Below are 20,337 nucleotides of genomic sequence, written 5' to 3'. Positions count from 1 at the left end.
GACACATTAACAGAGGGATAGAATAAAGATCAAGTGAAGTACTAATACCACTCTACAATGCTTTGGTAAGGCCACACCTGGAATACTGCATCCAGTTTTGGTCACCACGATGTAAAAAAGATGTCGAGACTCTAGAAAGGGTACAGAGAAGAGCAACAAAGATGATTGGGGGACTGGAGGCTAAAACATATAGGGAACGGTTGCTGGAATTGGGTATGTGTAGTTTAATGAAGAGAAGGGTGAGGGGTGACATGATAGCAGTGTTCCAATATCTCAGGGGCTGCCCCAAAGAAGAGGGAGTCAAGCTATTCTCCAAAGCACCTGAAAGCAGGACAAGAAGCAACGGATGGAAACTAGTCAAGGAGAGAAGCAACCTAGAACTAAGGAGAAACTTCCTGACAGTTAGAACAATTAACCAGTGGAACAACCTACCTCCAGAGGTGGTGAATGCTCCAACACTGGAGGTTTTTAAGAAGAGACTGGACAGCCATTTGCCTGAAATTGTATAGGGTTTCCTGCCTGAGCAGGGGGTTGGACTAGATGACCTCCAAGGTCCCTTCCAACTTTATATTATTATTATTATTATTATTATTATTATTATTATTATTATTATTATTATTATTATTACCCCTGTATTAGTGCATTCCCTCACTATACGTTGGATAGTCTGTCGGGGAGCCCCGCCATCACATCGTGCTGAACAAGTGAAAGAAAGAACGACAAGATGGGTGAAAAACTTTGGCTACAATACAGAACTAGAAAAGCGGCAAAAGCTTTGGGAGAGAGAGGAGAGGGAAGGGAAGTAGGAAGACGCAGACTCTGCAGCTGCTATGAGGGGGGGCGGGGTCTGTGCCTCCCTGGGTGAGCTTGGAAACGAGGCGTTCAGCCCTGGAGGCTGAGGGAGCGAAGGCGAGGACAAAAGGGGCGGGGCGCTTTGGAGGCTCAGGGAGCGAAGGCGGGGACAAAAGGGGCGGGGCTTTGGAGGCTCAGGGAGCGAAAACGGGGACAAAAGGGGCGGGGCTTTACTGGCGTCGTATAAAGGTGGCGGTCGCGGTGCCGGCGGAGAAGTGCGAATGTCCGGCGCGCGATGCGGCTGCCCCTGGCGCTCCTCTTGCTCCTGGGAGCCGCCTCGCAGGGGGGCGGCTGCGGTGAGTTGGGAGTGGGAGGGGAGGAAGCAGAAAGGGGAGGGGGAGAGCCGCGTCCCGGGCTGGGTCTCTCCTCCTCTGAGCTCCTTTCCCGGCTTTCCTCCCCGGGAGATTCGTGAAGCCTCGGAGGAAACCTGTCGGGATTCCCTCGCTCATCCGCTCCCCTTCGCATCCGGCTGGAAAGGGCGGAGGAGAGAGCGACCGCCGGTTCTTTGGGCAGCGAAAACTCAGCCAGGCTCGAGTCTCGGCGTTATCCCGGGGACTGGGCTGATTTATACGTAAGGGGTGGGGGTGGGTGGGGGAGAAGCAGGGACAGCAGAAGGCAATGGGGAAAGAAGTTGCGTCCGGAGAATTTGGGGGGGGGGGCGGGCAGGAGGGGCAAAGAGAAGGGAGGGGCTCTTGGGAGAAGAGTCGGCAGCCTTGCTTTGATTTTGGTTTGTTTTCCCAGCCAGGAGGCAAAAGGGCACAATGATTCATTTCGCGTGGAAGGAGACTTCGCCTAAAAGGGGCTGGGCCAGGGGTAGGCAACCTCGGCTCTTTTATGACTCATGGACTTCAACTCCCAGAATTCCTGAGCCAGCCAAGCTGGCTCAGGAATTCTGGGAGTTGAAGTCCATGAGTCATAAAAGAGCCGAGGTTGCCTACCCCTGGGCTGGGCTAAATAACGGAGGCAGCTCGAAGGGAAGGGGAGGCAGAAAAGGAAAAAGGCCGGGACGGCTTTTGGCGTTGCGAACGGGGGTGGGGGGGGAGGGGGCGGCATTAAGAGGCAGTTGGGCTGCGCGGCACCTTCCCCCCCCCCCCCGCCCTGCCAGAAGCGGTGGCGGCCTTGCTGCTCCTCCCTCTCCCTTTTCCTTTGGACAGTTCTAAGCAGTGCTTTATTTTCTAAAAAAAAAAAGAGAGAGAGAAACTTCCTGACAGTTAGAACAAACTAACCAGTGGAACCACCTGCCTCCAGAAGCGGGGAATGCTCCAACACTGGAGGTTTTTAAGAGGAGACTGGACAGCCATTTGTCTGAAATGGGATAGGGTTTCCTGCCTTAGCAGGGGGTTGGACTAGATGACCTCTAAGGTCCCTTCCAACATTATTATTATTATTAACAACCTGCCTCCAGAGGTGGTGAATGCTCCAACACTGGAAGTTTTTAAGAAGAGACTGGACAGCCATTTGCCTGAAATGGTATAAGGTTACCTGCCTGAGCAGGGGGTTGGACTAGATGACCTCCAAGGTCCCTTCCAACTACTTCTTCTTCTTCTTTTTTCTTTTTCTTTTTTTCTTTTTTTTCTTTTCTTCTTTTTCTTTTTTTTCTTTTTCTTTTTCTTCTTTTTCTTTTTCTTTTTCTTTTTTCTTCTTTTTCCTTCTTTTTCCTTTTTCCTTCTTTTTTCTTTTTCCTCCTTTTTCCTTCTTTTTTCCTTTTCTTCTCTTTTTTTTCCTTCTTTTTCTTCTTTTTCTTTTTCTTTTTCTTTTTCTTTTTTTATTTATTTATTTTTTAATCCCATTTATATCCCGCCCTTCTCCGAAGACTCAGGGCGGCTTACAATCTAAGCACAAATCAATGTGCTTAGCAATAGCCTTCATTCTATGTATATGCCTGCTTATTAGGGCTTTCGCACCCCCCCCCCAGCGGCATTATTACAAAGTCAGCTTATTGTCCCCAACAATCTATAACTCTCATCTTGGTGGGTGCAGTAGGTGACGGTGGGATGGGGCGACACTGCTGCAGTCACGGGTGCAAGGGGTGTTGACGGCAGGCTGCCCCCCCTCCCCGGCCCGGAGTCGGCAGGGCTAGTGCTGTGGGAGCAGCAGGGCCCACTCTATATGGCGGGGCTGTGCTGGGCGGGAGGCGGTGCGGGTCAGGCAATGCAGGGCAGCCACTTAGGCACGTAGGGCGAGGCAACGGTGGCACAGGTCCAGCACTGGGTAGGCCACCAGCCTGGCTGACACGGGTGAGCACAAGGAAGGAGTGAGTGCACATGGACTCCGCAGAACCCACCTCCCACTTCTTGTCCTCTCTTACTTACCTAGTTGAGATGGTGTAGTTGGGCAGCAGGGAGGGATGCAAACTTCCCGCCTACTCGCTTTCGCTGCAGACAACTAGCCAGTGCGACGTTTGCCCGCCAGGTCTTTTGGCGCGCTCAGCAGCAATTCCTATTGGCTTTCAGGAGCCAATAGGATTTTGAAAGCTGATAGAGGGAGTAGCATAGCTTGTGCAAAAGCTTTTGTGTGTGTGTGTGTGCAAAAAAAGGTGCCAGAACGCCATTCTAAGCATTCTATGAGAAAAAAAGCCATGCTTTTATGTTTTAAATTTAATAAAATTTTAATCTTATGATTTTAAATATATATTTTTTTCTATTGTAAATTGCCCCAAACTTCGCCATGTGGATTGCATACAAATATTATATAATTGGTAAATAAAGGTAGAACATACGTTAAATATACATCAAATGATAATATGCTTCCCTACAAAGTCAGTTCTTGCTCAGTGACAGACCAAGGAGTTAACTCGGAAAGGCAAGAGGAAAATCTAGAAGAGGTCTGTGCAACTTGTAGAAGGGAAAGGCCCACACTGATAAATTAAAAATCTTTGTGGTCTGCAAAGGAATGTTGGTGGGCTAATCAATGATTTGGTGACTAGAGGAGCATCTACAGTGTTGGAGCTCGTGGTCATGGTAAGCCATGGAGGCACTAGGCAACATGACTTTCAGGGCAGTGATGGTGGTTTTATTACTTTTTTTAAAAAAAGTCTGTGCTCTGTCCAAGGGTGCTTGGTAGGCTGCATGTACAGGCCTGGTCTAGAATTTAGTTTGGAGCATTCAACTATCTAGAGCAGGCATGTCAAACTCATTTTGTTTGAGGCAACTTCTTATAAAAGAATTGCCATTAATTTGTTTTAATAAAATAATTTAAATCAATTTTTCACTTGATTTCAAATTAAATGAATTATATTGGTTGACAATGATTTTTTTTAGTACAATTGTCAAATGCAATAAACTGGTTTTAGGTATATGTTACTGGAAGGAAAAGCAATCCCTGCTGCGTTACTGATCCCAGAGAAGTGTTTGCATGTATGCAGGTATCCTTAGGGTGCCGTAGTTATGGATAAGAAATATTGGTTGCAAAGTTGGCATTTCTGGATGTAATACAGATATTTTGGACTTATTTTTGTTTCTTTGCATGTTTGATATTTTTAAAAAGGCATATGCTACTGACTACGCTTATGCACATATGTAACATCTTTTGCTAGGATATATGATCACTGCTTGTCCAAAATTTTAATAAACAGATAATACCACCAGAAATTATTTTAGCCTTTTCAATAAATGTTGTAATTGATGTTAAGCTCACCAGGGAAAACATCATATATTGTTATGTATATACTAGGTTAATTATTTAAAGACTGAAGTGCAACATAACTGGATTCTAAATAATCTATTTTTCAAAACACACAACAGTCCAAACAGTAAAAGTAAAATCCAAATTAAGAATACCGGTATTTCATTCTTAAGAATTGTTTAGATTCAAAATAGTTTTCAAGAGTGTACAAAAGATACTATTTTTTTCTAGAATCAGCTAAATTAGACATATTACATTGAGAAAAATGTTTCTCATTTCTTTCCTGTTACCTTTGATTTCATTGCAGAGATGTTAACATAAGAAATAGATTATTTTGTTATCTAATTTTACCTTCCAAAAGACAGAAGCAGATGAAAAATGTGAGGTTCTTTCCTGTTGGCTTTTTTGAATTAGTGTTTTAGATTCTAAAAGTTTAGTTCCTAAAGAAGTAATCCTGTAAATAATTTTAATGTCCTCCTCTAGTGCAGGCTCTTTTATGACTCAAGGACTTCAACTCCCAGAATTCCTGAGCTAGCATGGCTCAGCTTGGAAACCTCTCCCTTTCCCCTCAGCATGGCTGGCTCAGGATTTCTGGGAGTTGAAGTCCACGAGTCATAAAAAAGAGCCAAGATTGCTAGCCCTGCAATAGGCTTAGGAAAGCTAATAAGAGAGCTGGTTGGGTTTTTTTTTTGCAAAAAAAAAAGGTGTTGGAACGCCATTGAGCGTTGTATGAGAAAAAAAGCCCTGGTTCTCAGTAGAACTGCCAGAGTTGCAAGCCAAGCCACTTTTGCGAAACCCCTTACAGGCGCCTCTCTGGTCTAATAAGGAAGCTCCAGGTCGACCCTCCCCTGTGCCTGACTGAGTGACAGGCACTGCCTGTGGTTGGCAAGGGAGGTTCTGATCTCAGTCAGGCACAGAAGCAGCTGGCTGGGGATCCTGAGGGCCCAGAGGAGCTCTGGGGGGGAACTTAACCAGATGTGGGCCTACCCAGATGTTTTTAAGGTCAGCCAAGGGATGCTGGGGCTTCTTCCTTCGGTTTAAAGGAAAGAATCTTCCAAAACAGGGCAGGAAGAGGGTGGCCCACCTGTTGGGGGGCTGCTGGGTGACAATAAAAGGTTGGAGGGGATGAAACTGCAGTGCAGACCCCCCTCTAATTCCCCCCTGCTCCCTTCTCCCTCTCCAGGCTCTCCCTCACACTCCCTGTGCTACTTCTACCTGCATCTGTCGGAGCCCAGCCAGAGACTGTCCCAGTTCCCCATTTGGGCCTACCTGGACGACCAGCCCATCGCTCGCTTTGACAGCCTCACCAGGAAGATGGAGCCTCTGGTGTTTTGGATGGAGGACATGGACAAGGAGATGTTTCTGGCCCCTGAGTGGGTCTTCAGGGCTGACCTGGAGAAGTTATCCAAACTGGGCCACCAGACTGGAGGTGAGCAGGGGCAGTGCCACCTTTGGCCAGAAATTCCTGCGGGGGGCAAAATAGTGAGATTTTCTTTCTTGAATTCCTCCCCCCCATTTTATCCCTTACCTAGAAATTCAGCAAAAAAGGTTAATGGCAGTAGAAGTTCTTTCCTGGTGTGTTGAGGAAGAGAAGGAGAAATTGGGTTTCTCTCTCTAGGAGGAAGGGGAGGGAGGCTATAATGACGGCTTGGAGAGGAATCCTGGCCCCTTCTCACCCACCCCTCTCTGGGTCTCCTTCAGGGCTTCACACCTGGCAGGCAGTTTTGGGCTGTGAGCTCTGGGAAGACGGGAGCAAAGGAGGGTTTTTGCGCTACGGCTATGATGGGATGAACTTCACCAGCTTCGAGAACCTCAGCTGGGTGGCAGCTGAGCCCCAGGAGGAGAAGGCCAAGGAGAAGTGGAAGAAGGAAGGAATATGGTCTAACGGAACGAAAGGCTTCCTGGAGAAGACCTGCATTGAGTGGCTGGAAATATATCAGTCCTACAGGAACAAGACTTTGCAGAGGATCGGTGAGTGGCAAAGGGGGTCTCCATTGAGCATGTTTCTGTAGCCTGCCCCCTCCCCGTATTAACTTAAAACAATCAAGCTACCTTTTAAGCTGTTGACAGAAAAGGTCAGGAAATATCCCACATCCCTATTACAGAAGCAAAATAATCTTCAGTGCCCACCCCCCAAAAAATAAGGACTTCAAAGGAAAAGAAACTAATTAATGCCAAAGGCCTCGTTCTGTTTCCCTGAGAAAATCTTGCAAAGCAGAAGAAAAGAGATCTCCTGGGTTTGGGGTCAGAAGGAAAAAAATCAATCTGTTCCTGATTTCTCTCTGGAGGAACAACCTGACCAAATTCCATCTTTGAGAGTCCCACAGATTCAGGCAAGGAAAGAGGGAACAATGGGAAAGGATGGTCAAATGAGGTCTTGCGGTTTAAATTGCCTTGCCAGAAACTCTCAAAATTCTGGGAACTCTGGTGTTGTTGCTGTTTCTGCAGAGCCCCCGGTGGGGAAGGTGACCCGCAAGGAGGTGGATGACAGCCTGGAGGTCCTCATCTGCCAGGCCTTTGGCTTCTATCCCAAGGAGATCCAGGCCACCTGGATGAGGGATGGAGAGGTCTGCCAGTACAAGACCCTCCCTAGGAACGTGGCCCCCAACTCGGACGAGACCTATTATCTCTGGCTCAGCATTGAGATAGACCCCAAGGAGAGGGAACGTTTTCAGTGTCGCCTGGAGCACCAGGGCTTGCAGGAGCCCCTGGTCTTGGGCTGGAAGGAGGAAACAGGTGAGAGGCTGATGGGATTGAGATGTGTAGATTTTTCACCAATGTTTGAAACCGTGTGTGTGTGTGTGTGTGTGTGTGTGTGTCTGTGTGTCTGTGTCTGTGTTTGTGTTTGTGTTTGTGTGTGTAGGGGGGCAGTAATTTTTTTCTGCCCCATGTTTTCATGTGGAGAGCAGGGAATATAGTCCTACATTTAGCGATACAAGAGAAGTGATTCCCATCAGGGGAGTTGGATGTACTAACTTTACAGCAAAAGTATGAAGAATTGACACAGGATAATACAGGAGATGATGTGATATGATGCATAATTGGTTGCGGCTCTTCCTGATTGGTTGTGCCCTTCTAGGCCATTGGCTCTTCCCTCTGCAGCTTTGGAGGGGAGGGGCTTCCTTCAGGTGGGGGGCAATTTCTGGAGACCAAGGCAGGTTGGGAAACTCTTCCATTGTTCAGCATCTCCACTTCCAACCATCTTTCTCCTTCTTTAGCCAAAGTGGGGTGGATTTCTATGGCGATTGTGGCTGCCTCAGTCTTGGGACTTGGAATTTTCTTCCTGATCTGTAAGTGAAACAAACACACCCTCCTGTGTCTTTCTGGGTTAGCTGAGCTGGTGTGGATGGGAAAGAGTTGCAGCCAGGAGCCCCCACAAGACCCTCCCCCACAAACAGCATTTTGAACATGGATCAAGAAGGAAGGAAGAAAATATGCAGCCACTTTTTCATTCCCTGCAAATCTCTTGTCTGGGAGGAAAACTCTTTGGCCTGAATGGACTTTCTTCAGAGGAGCAAATATCAGCAGCTCAGGAGTCCAGGAAAAGTCCCTTAAAAGATCTGGGAAGTGCTGGAAATCCCATAATCCTGTCCCCGAAGGTCTATTTGCCATGTCTCTTGGCAAAGGGAAGCTCTGATGGGAGGGGAGGTCCATGGAGGGAGGGGCCCATGCCCTCTGCCCCTGCTTGCAATCACACCTGGGGACAGGCAAGAGCAGGCAGGAAGGCCCAGTGGTGAAAGCTGCTTCTGCTTCTGCTCCTACTTGGAGCAAGAGACACAAGAGGGAGGAAGGAGACAGGACGTGTCTCCTCCATTGAGTTTCACCAATTGCATCTCAGCACTTCCTTGTGATTTTCTCAGCCAGGATTTGGAAGTGCTTTGCCCCTTCCTTCTTCCAGGATGGGCCTTCTCTTCTGGCTGGTGATTCTCTGACCCAGCCAGGCCCAGTTTAGCCTTTCAAGATCAGCTAAACATTGCTGGTTCTTAGATCTGGCTAGCTTAAGATTAGGTCAGAAAAGTTGTGACAGCTGAATTAAAACCTTCTCAGCCTAGAGCATGTGAGGAAACACCATTGTGCCCACAATAAGATTCCAAGAGGTTTAGCATCATTATCATAAAGTAATTGATGGTGATCCAATGAAGGTCCCTATGGAGGTCTTCAGAATAAATCCTTCTCCATCTGAGGCAGGAGTTGCTGCTCCCCAAAAAACAAATGAACTGTCTTCTTTTGTTTTCCATCTGTCAGCTCGATGGAAGAGATGCACAAATAATCTCTGTCTGGAAGTGACAATTTGCCATGATCCGACTCCTTCAAAAAGCATTCCTTCTATCTTCGTGCACCATACAGAAGATGAGACTCAATCAATGTTGTCGCTGCCAACATCAGAAGTGAGTGTGATTGTTGCCAATTAATGCTGATATTTAAGGCACAATACTCTGGGCTTTGGGCATATCTGAGAAGACCAGGAGGATTGTTGGAGGTGGGGAATTATTCCTCAGAGCGTTTCCAAGGGAGTCAGGTGGGGATCCCGGGCTTCCTCGGATGGGTTGCTCTGCAGGGGAAGATCCGGCTCCGCTCAGCCTCTCTGGCCCATCAGCTCCGAGGCAGGAGAGAGAAACGGGGAAGGAGCCCAGAGCAGGAATTGGGGTACTTGGAGAAATGGAGGATTTCTGTCCAGGAAGGTCTGGAGGGGAGGGGGAGAAGGGCAGCTGGGGCTATCCAGGGAAAAAAGGCTCCTTGGCCAGGATGAGCTGGAGGCAGAGGGGGACCCTGGGGGAGAAGTGAGGGGGGGCACCAGCAGCTCTTTGTGTGGTGGGGGGCTTGCAATCCTCCCTTCCTCTTTGACTGCTTCTCTTCACGCCTGCTGAGCTTCCAGTGGGGAGGACGAGAGAGAAAGACACACACACAACATGCAAAAGTAGGTGTTCACTTCCCTCTTTTTTTCTCTCCCTGAAGCACAAGGCATCCAGTGGACTGCAAAGGACACAAAATGATCCAGAAATCTGTGTGTCATCATTGTGCAGGCAAGAAGTAAAGCCACTCCAGAAAAAAAAATCAGAGTTATCTACTTTAGCAGCCCTTCACAGGAGAAACAGGAAGGAGACCAGGAAAACGCATCCATGAACACCAGCTAGCTGTCAAAAGACATGATGAAAACTCCTTCATTTCACAAGACATGGATAGACTTAACCATACCTTCAACTGGGAAACTGTGAGCATCCTTAGATCAAGCCAAATCCAAAAAATGCCAGAGAATTCCTGGAGGCCTGCCACTCGGACAAAGTGACCATCGACAGGCACACAGAGATAAACAACGTAGACTTCCGGTGATGTCACGGACCAGGCAAGCGAGTGAGGAAAGTTCTCTTTCCCCCCCCCCAGCTCCATCTTTTCACCGATTTGCGGCCAAACATGGCCGTTGCCAGCCCCGGAGAGGCTGGTAAGGAATCGGACCGTTTGACCACGCTGTTGAAAGATAAGGGAAATACAGATTATTATTCATCTTGGAGACCGTGGTGTGAATGGTTGACAAAAAGGGATGGTTACGGGAAGGATTGATTATACTATGTAACAGCAACTTGTCTAAATTATTAGAATATTTATTATTATGTTTTGTATTTTTTTTCTAAAAGAATTTTAATAAGCACTGCGATGTATTGTTATGATGTAGTTATGGATGATTTCAATAAAATAAAAAAGAAGGGGGGAAAAAGAGATAAACAACGTCTACATTCCAAAAATTGTTTCTTTGAAACAATCAAAGAAATACTACAATGTGCAGAGATGGACATGAAATATAATATATAATATGTAATATAATATATAGAAGAAACTAATAAAAAACTATTTTTTAAAAAAAGAGTCAGACCATCGGCCTTCCTACCCAAGGATGCCTGTGCATTATGGGCAGGATGCTGGTACCCAAGTGGCTGAGAGATGCTTTCGGCGTAGGTAAATGTTACGGATCAGGTCAAGGTTGGGCATAGATAGGGGTGTCTGGTGGAGATATATTAAGAGGCCCCTAATATGTTTTCTAGCTGGCTGGAGCCGTGGCCAGGGGGGCTTTTGCCCAGGTTCGCCTGGTGTGCCAGTTACGGCCCTATCTGGAGCGAGATGCCCTACGCACAGTCACCCATGCGCTCGGGACCTCCCGGTGGGACTACTGCAATGCTCTCTACATGGGGCTGCCCCTGAGGACCACTCGGAGGCTTCAGCTGGTGCAGAATGCAGCCGCGGGAGTTGTGATGGGAGTCTCCCAATACTCCCATGTAACACCTCTTCTACGTGAGCTGCATTGGCTTCCAGTTGCCCTCCGGGTGAGATTCAAGGTGCTGGTGATGACCTATAAAGCCCTAAATGGCATGGGCCCGGATTATCTGAGGGAGCACCTGCTGCCAGCGTCAATTTCCCATCGTCCTGTGCGCTCCCACAGGGAGGGCCTCCTCAGGGTACCGCTGGTCAAGGACTGCTGACGGGTGATCCCCAGGGGGAGGGCGTTCTCTGTGGGCGCGCCGGCCCTTTGGAATCAACTGCCAATGGAGCTCCGGACTGCCCCCCCCCCCCCCCGACCTTCGTACATTTCGCTGGGACCTAAAAACCTGGCTCTTTGAGCTATCTGGTCTGGACGGAGGGGTTTAATGTTTTAAATTGTGATTTTAATTTTTTGCAGCTAGACTTAATTTAATTTAATTTAATTTTATATTGTGTTGTTTTTAAATTTTGCCTTGTAAACTGCCCTGAGTCCTTTGGGAGTAGGACGGTATATAAACCGAAAAAATAAATAGAATAAATAAGGTCTCCTACACCTTGTAAGCTTTAGCTGGACTTACGCCATGCTAGGACTACTGAAAATGTACATTACGTAAGATCTTGTTCTTAACGCTTGGCACACCGTGATGTGTGTTTTCGTGACAGGCAATGCGTGTTTTTCAAAAGTGTATAAAAGGGGGGTCCACTATGGAGCATGGATTTTGGAGCAAGTCCCATTTTGTGAAAATCAAAATCTTACTCCTTTCCACCTGTCAGGTGTGGTTGTTGGGCTTACACGCCTGGGATTTTGGGACCATCTACACAGCACCTCCCCGCCCCCTTTTCCCTCCTTCCCCCCTCCCCCACACACCCAGCAATCCCTGTGCTTGGAGGTTGAAAGAGCCCCCAGGAATGGAAAGTGCCAGATATCAGGGAGGATATATATTTCCCCCCTTTGGTTGATTTACTTTCCACGCAATGGGCCAAGATGGGGGAGCGGGCGTCTTCATGTCCTTTGCTTCATGCACTCTCTGGGTCACTGTAATTCTTTCCCCCTGAGTTACACACCAGCAGCACAATCTCACATCTGTTGGTGCTGCGCCAACCTCACAGCCTGAAACCACCAAGAGAGGCTCCTAAAGAGCGATGAAAGGGCAACGGTTGGAGAGACGGCGCAGGTGTTCATCTCCAGAACCTCGGAGAAGAGCCCTGTTGAGCAGCTTTGTAGAAGTTAACTGCAATGGAAAGGGGCACCACACGGTGCTGGGATTCAGCCGGTTCTCACCACTTCGGCAGAATCGTTAGCTAATTGTTTGTTCTCCAAGCCCAGAATGGACTTCCGGAAGCAGTATCCACGCAGAGAACTGGTTGTTCCCCTCTTTGAATCCCACCACTGGCACCAGATGAGGGACGTCTTCCAGGAGGTGAGGAAAGTCCCACCCTGGCCAAGGTCCCTTTCCCCTCCCCCACAAGCATCCTTCCCCAAGCAGGACATCCAGAGTCCGTTGAGGGTTTCCTGTGGAGCAGGTTGACCCAGGATGGCTCTGGAGATTCCCAATCATCCGGGTCAAAGTGGTCCCAAAGGGTTTTTTTTCCAAAAGGCAGCTGGACTTTCTTGGGGGTTTTTTTGCTTGAGAATCTTGAGCTTCTCATGCAAGAAGCGCAGAAGATGGATTGGGGGCCTGATTGGACTTGCCACCTAAGGGCAGAATCGCCTGCAGATGTTGACTTGTGTGGACAAAGAGAACGAAGTGTGAACTCATTTTTACCAGGCTGGCTGAGGAATTCTGGGAGTCGGTCCCCGAGTCCCAAAAGGGCCGAGTTCGAAGGCTCCGGTCCGAGGACCCAGAAGACGAGCTGCTGGTGCGGAGATTTCACAACTCTGGGAGCTGCAGCCCTTTTCTGATTGTGGCTGTGTGTGTGTGTGTGTGTGTGGAAGCTGACCGGAGGGAGGCTTAGTCTCTCTCCGGACAGGAATGGGCGGGGGGGGGAAGGGGGAGGGGGAGGGGGAGGCGGGCAGAGCTCTGAACGTTCTCCTGTTCACTTTCACTTTCACTCCAAATGAGAAACGCCGAAACTTCGAGGAAGCTCCGGGAAGCGCGAGGGGAAGGAAGCCGTTTTTCTTTTGCCAACGAGGCTTTTTTTTGGGGGGGGAGAGGCAGCCCCAGCACAGCGCCCCCTCCTTCCCTCCCTCCCTCCCTGCTTCTTCCCCTCCCTGGCAAGACTCACCAAGCCTCTCCCGAGGGCGCCAGAGCCCGCGACGGGAAGGGCTGGTCCTTAAGGCTGAGGATCGGCAGCGATCCAAAGGCCCAAAGCGCCCGATTCGGTTCCGTTCGGGATTCATTTCCTCTATATAAAAAATACCTAGATTTAAAGAACGGCCGATTCCAGACCGCCCTTTATATTCCTAAGCAATCCAGCGCTTTTCTTCGGGACTTCGAGGCAACCCCCATCATCCCCAGGCCGCAGGAGAGGATGGGGATTGTAGCCTCATCTCCCATCCCCCACCCCAAGGGCAGGGCTCTTGAGTAAGCAGGGGCACTGAGCTGACCCGCCTCCTCCATAAAGGCCGTTCCCACGACGCCTGGCCCACCAACTGAGGGGTTGGACTAGATGACCTCCGAATTCCTTTCCAACCTTATTTCAGTATACTACCCTATGTTCCTCTGCGCTCTCGGGGCTGGGCGGATCTTTGCCCCGAACCTCCTTTCGCTCCGGCTCCTTCCCTTTCCTGGCTCTCTCGGTGGTCTCCTTTCCTTCTCCCCAAAGGGAGCTTCGGCGCTGGGACCCCCCCGCCCCCCCCGCGGATGACCTCCGCGCCCCTTTCCCTTCCCAGCGCTCAGCCCCTCCGGCGCCCTTCGCTGACTTTCTCCTTCGCCGCCAGCTGATCGGGGCTGCCCGTCTGGCGTCTGGATCCGGCCGGGGCTTCCGAGGGCCCGGATGGAGCTTTGGTCCGCGGCGGCCCTCCTGTTGCTCTGGGGAGGGTGGGCAGGTAAGGGGCCGGCGGGGGCGGGGGGGGGAAACCTGAGACGGGCCGCCTGTTTTTCCCGTGGCAGCGAGTTCCAGAGGCTTTGACCGGTTGGGGAGGGCGTCCTATCCATCTATTTCAATCTATTTCTTTCTCTTTTTTCAAATTTTATTGTTTAAATCATTGGACACGATGTGAACGGACTGACATACCTTCTTACATTGTTTTTGAGATTTACATATTTGTATACACACAATATACACATCAGTTATATACAATTATACCATATTTAAAGCAATCAACCAATCCATGTACTCAGATGGAGACCTTCCTTTTGTTCCCACCAAAAGTAGAACTTATTCCAGATTTTATAATAGCCTGATTGTTAATTTGTCCATTTCTGCGCAGCCCCAAATTTTATTTATCACCTCGCTTTCCTCCGGTATTTCACTCCTTTTCCAATTCTGGGCGAACGACATTCTTGCTGCTGTAATGATATGGATCATCAAATAGAGTTATTTCCGTCTATTTCTAATAGCCCGTTTTAATCTTGCTGTAGAGGGATGTTTTTTTTAAATTAATACAATATGGTTTTTTTTCTTTTTCCTTTCTGTAAAAAAAAAAGTTGAAATGATTTAAACAAAGCAAACGTTTCAGTTATTTAAATGTGACGATAAGAAAAGCATAAAAATGTGTTTTGAATGAGCGTGAAAGGATTAGATGATCAGATCCACTGAATGGAATGCTTAAAGTTTAAATAGATTAAATGCATTCTCAGCTATGGTCAAACAGAATAAGAAATTGAGAGAATAAATGTATATGAAATTAGGAGGGATACATATTTTAAGTCGTATGTTATATTTTTGTATCCCCGTGCTTTTGCCTTTCTCTCTCTTTTTTTCTTTTCTCTTTTTTTCTCTCTCCTCTCTTTCTACTTTTTTACTTATTAAGAAATATAAAAGTATGAGAGGGCTTACATGGAAAAAATAGAATTAAATCCACCAATGTAAATGTAGTTAATTGTTGAGAAAATTGTCACTAGGAAGAATATTTAGAATTTGGGGGGGGGGGAGAAATAAGCACGGTAACAGGATTTACGGTAAGGCAACTAAAATGACAAATAGGATTATTGGAAAAACTATACATTTAATTGTTTACCAAAATAATGAGAATTGTTTTAATCTGATGTTTTGCAAAGAAAGATACTTTGGGGCAAGGGGAAATCAAATGAAATTAACATATGGAGTATAGATTATAGATACTTTTTATTGAAAAGTTTTAAAATACATTTTTAGAACATATACCCCAACTCCCCCACCCCCCTCCCCTTCCCTCCCTTCCCAACACCCCCGCACCCCCACTTCCCAGAGCTGAATACAGGGTATTTTCCCATACAATCTTACTCTAAAATATTCTAATTACTATAACTACTCTTTAAATCCTATCGCACTTTAACTCTCCTTAGCCATAGAAAAAATAAGTAATATATCCTCTAATTATAATAACTAATAACTATTCGAAAAATAAACGATACTTTGTAGTCCCATATTTGTTCTGAATCTAATCAATCCATCTTCTCCATTCCACTATATCTCTCTGTTGCGAGTGAACTTTCACATATGCCGAGATTTTGGCCATTCCTGCCAAGTTCGAAACTTTCAACGTCCATTCTTCTATAGATTATAGATATTGTCTTATAAATGCTACCCAGACAACATACTGTTTACAAATTACAGGATTAAGGCAACTAAAATGACAAATAGGGTTATTGGAAAAACTATGCACTTAATTGTTTACCAAAATAATGAGAATTGTTTTAATCTGATGTTTTGCAAAGAAAGATTCCTCGTGGAAAGGGGAAATCAACAGAAATTAACATATGGAAAATAGATCACAGAAATCAGTTGTTAAAGATTGTCTTATAAATGCTACCCAGACACCATACTGTTTGCAAATTACTGAAATTACTGAATGACTTATGTTAAAAACTACCAATAAAATATATACAAATACCAATAAAATATATACAAAAAAAAAAACAACCAAAGGGAGTTGGTGGCAGCTGTGAGGCTGGGGGGTGGGGGAAAGCGCGATGGGGGGGCTGTCAGGGCGGCGAGCCAAGCAACTGGCAGGGGTGGCGTACAGAAGCAATTGCAGCGGGGTGGGTCGCACACCGGACATCCGTGCCCCTTCGCCTGGAACCAGATATGTCACCTTTTTGTATGCCAAGTAAAGCCCCGCTCCTTTTGTCCCACGATTCGCCCCCGGAGCCTCCAGGGCTGAATGCCTTAGGGAGATTTTTTTTTTTCCCCGCTGCAAAGCCTGCGCGTCCGCGAAACTCCGCCGCTCCCTTTCTCTTTCTCTCTTCCACCCCCAGGAAGGGGGCGCCAGCGGGGTCCTAGCCGGACGCGACCCCCCAACGAGCGCCAAAAGGCTCTAGACTAGAGGGTGACGAGCAGCCAAGTTTAGCAAGCAGAAGAGCAGGTGAGGCGTGTTGCGTGAACGGGCATTTTAATCAAATGGTTAGAAATAGGAGAACTCCGTGTTCGTTTGTTGGATAAGACTTTCGGCAAGAGCCCCAGAAGAGAATCCCTTCCCTCCTTCCCACCCCTTCCCCTCCCCTTCTCTTTTCTCCCTTCCTCGCTCCCTTCTGCTTCCCTTTCCACCTTTCCCTTTCCTCCCTTCCCTTTCCATTTTCCTTTTCCCCTTCCCCTCCCCTTCCCTTTCCTCCATTTCTTCTTCCCATCCCTCCCCTTCCCTTCCTCTCACTTTCCCTTTCCCCCCTTCCCCCCTTCCCCTTCCCCTTCCCTTCCCCTTCCTTTCCCCCCTTCCCTTTCCCCTCTTAGAGTCTTCTGTTCTTTCCTTTTCCTCTTTGGGACATTTACTGTCGCAAAGCCACAATCTCCAGGAAAGGCTCCCCTGGGGCAAACCCCCTGAAGGTCTTGGGGGTTGTGGGGGGGCTGAGCGCAGTCTGGCCCGGACTCACCAGGAGTTTCATTTCGTTGCTCCCTTCCCCTTCGCATTCGGCAGGAAAGAGCGGAATAGAGAGCGACAGCCTGTTCTTTGGGCAGCGACAACTCAGCCAGTCTATACATTATCCCTGGGGCTGGTCTGATTTATATATAAGGGGGTGGGGAAGGCAGGGACAGCAATGGGGAAAGAAGTTGCGTCAGGAGAGTTGGAGGGCAGGCAGGAGGGGCAAAGAGAAGGGAGGGGCTCTTTGGAGAAGAGTTGGCAGCCCTGGTTTTATTTTATTTTTTATTTCCCTAGCCAGGAGGAGAAATGGCATGTTGAGACACGGAGCCTCGGTCGGTCGCGTAGGCGCGGTCGCATAGACGTAGGAGGAGGCGCCTCTAAGGCATTTCAGAAAAGTGGCTTGGTTTGCAACTCAGGAAGCTCTAAGGCAGACATGTCAAACACAAGGCCTGGGGGCCAGATCCAGCCCGCAAAGTGGTTTCATGTGGCCCGCAAAGCCATCCTGGAAACAGTGAGGGAATGGCCCCCACAGCCAGCACTGCAGTGAGAGAGAGAGTGAGTGAGCCAGGCAGGGGCAGAGAGCTGCGAGTGCGAGCGCGCCCCCCCCAGATGTTGCACCCGGTGCGGCTGGCCCCCCCTGCACCCCCCACGCTACGCCACTGCACAGAGATAAACAACGTCTACAATCCAAAAACCCGAAAGGAAACAAGAATACCAAACCATATCTTAAGCAGCAACCAACACCTACATGAGCAAACATGAACATCAAGAATAACACAATCAAGGAAACAACCTCCCAATCGAGCAATTAGCAATAGAGACAAGCTAAGAGTAAACAATCAAGGAGCCTCCAAGAACACCCCCACCAACACTGACAGGGCCAACCACTAGTATGTAAAAGGAGAGCAAGCCCAGCTTCCTTCTAGCATGGATGATGTTACAGATAAACTGCAGGGGGCTGGGGAGGCTCTCTCTTCCAATATGTTGGACTCTCAGAAGGTGCAATATTTCTGATTCTGGTGTTGATAAGTGCAGCGTTATTCTTGTTATTAGTTTACATTTAGGACGGTGAAGAGTTTTGTGATTATATTTTATTTACTAGCGATCGGGCCTCATCCTGATTCCTTCTCCTCCTGATGTCTTTTCTGTGGCCCGTTTTGCTAACTGTTTTATCAGGCTGGTGAGCCTCGTGGTTGCTTTTATTTTATTTATTTTATTTATTTATTTTATTTATTTATTTTATTTTTATTGGATTTCTATACCGCCCTTCTCCCTAGGGACTCAGGGCGGTTCACAGGGCATATATAAATAGGTATACAAAAATTAAAAGAGAATTAAACCATGCCCAATTAAAATACAGCAATAGTAAAATAATAAAACCAATTAAAAACCCATATTCCCCTTCAGGCCAGACCAGCTAACTCAAACAAGTGGGTCTTCAACCCGCGACGGAAGGATCGGAGGTCCGATGCCATCCGGAGCTCAACCGGCAGTTGGTTCCATAGTGCCGGGGCACCCACAGAGAAGGCCCTCCCCCTGGGGGCCACCAGTCGATTTATTTATTTAATTAAATTTATATACCGCCCTATTCCTGTAGGACTCAGGGCGGTTTACAGGGAGGATTAAAAGGATAACATACAAAAATTAAAATCAGTTAAAACAATTAATTAAATCAAGTCCCTGAAATTTAAAACTAAAACCCAATTAAAATTAAAACCCCTCAGTCTGGGCCAGACAGCTCAAAGAGCCAGGTTTTCAGGTCCCGGCGAAATGAACAAAGGTCGGGGGCAGTCCTAAGTTCTGTGGGAAATTGGTTTCATAGGGCCGGCGCGCAAACAAAGAATGCTCTTCCCCTGGGAATAACCCACCGCAGAATCCTGAGAAGGCCCTCCCTGTGGGAGCACACAGGACGAAGGGAGCTTGATGCCGGCAGCAGGTGTTCCCTCAAATATCCCGGACCCAAGCCATTTAGGGCTTTATAGGTCATCACCAGCACCTTGAATCTCACCCGAAGGGCAACCAAGTCCAACATTGAGATCCGTTTGTCAGGCAGGTGACCCTGAACGTCCAGGGAGATTCTCACTCGTCTCAAAGATGCTTTTCCAGGAGGCAACTGGACTTCCTTTGCTTTTCTTTGAAGACTTTGGGATGGACACCCAAACTATGAACGGATTTCCAGAAAACGTTGTGGAACTATGGGAAATGGGGCAGAAAAACATCCCGCAGCCCAGAAGGCTCCCCACCCATTTGCACTACTCTGGTGACCCTGAGGACACAGATGAGCCTCCGAATGGCTTCAAGGACCTTCTAAATAAAAGACGGCAAATGACCAGCTGGCTGCAAGGAGGATAAATCCTTCCGTTCCCCACCATCCGGTCACAGCTGAAGAAGCAAAGTCCCTGGGGAAGCCAGATTCCCTTAACCATTGTGTCACTTTGGTTGTTATTGCTCCTTCTAAATCAGCCTCCGTGTATCACCAGATCCTGTGCTAATAAATTTGCACTTGGGGTTGGGAAGCTTCTTTTCCCCCCTTTTCAATCCACCAATCAGATTCACTGGATGACCTGGCGGGGTTTTTTTTGCTAAGGGGAAGGATAAAGGGGGAACGTTTATTTCCACCAGGCTTAATTTTAATATCATTATCTTAAGTTCTCACTGCTTGTCTTTTTTTTTTAAACAAAACCTCTTCAAAGAAGAACAAGAAAGTCCAGTTGCCTCCTGTTGGCATCTTTGTGTGTGTGTGTGTGTGTGTGTGTGTGTGTGTGTGTGTGTGTGTGACCCACCTGCCCTTTCCCTTGAATACTTCCAGGATGCAGGGAAGCAGGGAAGCTGCTGTTGCTGGGATGCTGCTGCTGCTGCAGCCGGGTTGAGATGCTGGTGAAGCTGGGCAGAGGCTGCTCCTGCCCAGGGTTGGCACCCATGAAAGAAGGACACAGAGATCTCTCGGGGGAAGGGCCCCGCTGCTCCTGGGATGCACACTGAATACTGGACCCTGAACCCTGAACTCCCCGGAGCAGTGGACCTTGTTTATTTATAGCAAAAGCAACCAATCACATTTTATTGTTATTCAAATAGACCAATCATGGTTACACATGTGTTCTTCTAAACTATCCTAAATAGACATAGGTGTTAGAGGTAGATTCAAATACAGTAATGACCAATCATTTGCAGGAGGCGTCAGAATTTGCCTTAAATGGAATAGCCAATGGTGTGAAGGAATGCTGTGATTATGCCCTTATCTGGCTGTAGCCAAATGGCCTCTCCTAGGTTTCTTTGTTTTCTGGGTTTATGGCTTACTTCCTTACACATGGTTCACTGAAGACTTTCCATGGTAGAAAAGTACTAGCCAGAAAAGTACTAACCAGCTACATGTATAGGAACAGAGATCATGGTTATTCCAACATCTCCTCCGTTTTTGTTTTAAATGCAGAATTTGTATGTTCCGCTTCAAAGTTGAGGAGGGATGGGCTCTTTAGAGACGCACCTTCGGGAGAGTCAAGAGGCGAACGAGCCCAAAAGGCATTTTTATTTTCCTCTTTTAGGAGACAAAGGAGTCTCTAGTTCAAATTGAGCATTAGGCTCTTCTGAATCCTCCTGGGGAAGGGATTGATACTTACTGTGCCATAAGGAATTAATTTGTTTAACAGCTCTCTGTTCAGCTATCAAAG

At 47.6% G+C, this 20,337-nt stretch overlaps 1 protein-coding gene across 1 annotated transcript in view; it reads left to right on the top strand.

Annotated features, from left to right (window-relative positions):
* Positions 1–1,029: 1,029 nt before the first annotated feature.
* Positions 1,030–20,337, top strand: part of LOC308661363 (major histocompatibility complex class I-related gene protein-like) — a gene marked incomplete at its 3' end in the record, with an annotated part of 43,098 nt that continues 23,790 nt past the window's right edge. Inside the window, exons 1-6 of the mRNA XM_081316284.1 lie at positions 1,030–1,148; positions 5,660–5,905; positions 6,178–6,447; positions 6,925–7,212; positions 7,695–7,766; positions 8,722–8,864. Of these exons, the coding sequence (XP_081172410.1) occupies positions 1,088–1,148; positions 5,660–5,905; positions 6,178–6,447; positions 6,925–7,212; positions 7,695–7,766; positions 8,722–8,864 (1,080 nt within the window). The 5' untranslated portion in view covers positions 1,030–1,087. The remainder of the gene's footprint in view (positions 1,149–5,659; positions 5,906–6,177; positions 6,448–6,924; positions 7,213–7,694; positions 7,767–8,721; positions 8,865–20,337) is intronic.

Source organism: Vipera berus (genome assembly GCF_964194415.1).
Source record: "Vipera berus genome assembly, chromosome: 2".
In the NCBI taxonomy this organism is placed as follows: domain Eukaryota; kingdom Metazoa; phylum Chordata; class Lepidosauria; order Squamata; family Viperidae; genus Vipera; species Vipera berus.
The sequence above is the reverse complement of the archived record's forward strand: the minus strand, read 5'-3'. Positions and strand labels throughout refer to the sequence as shown.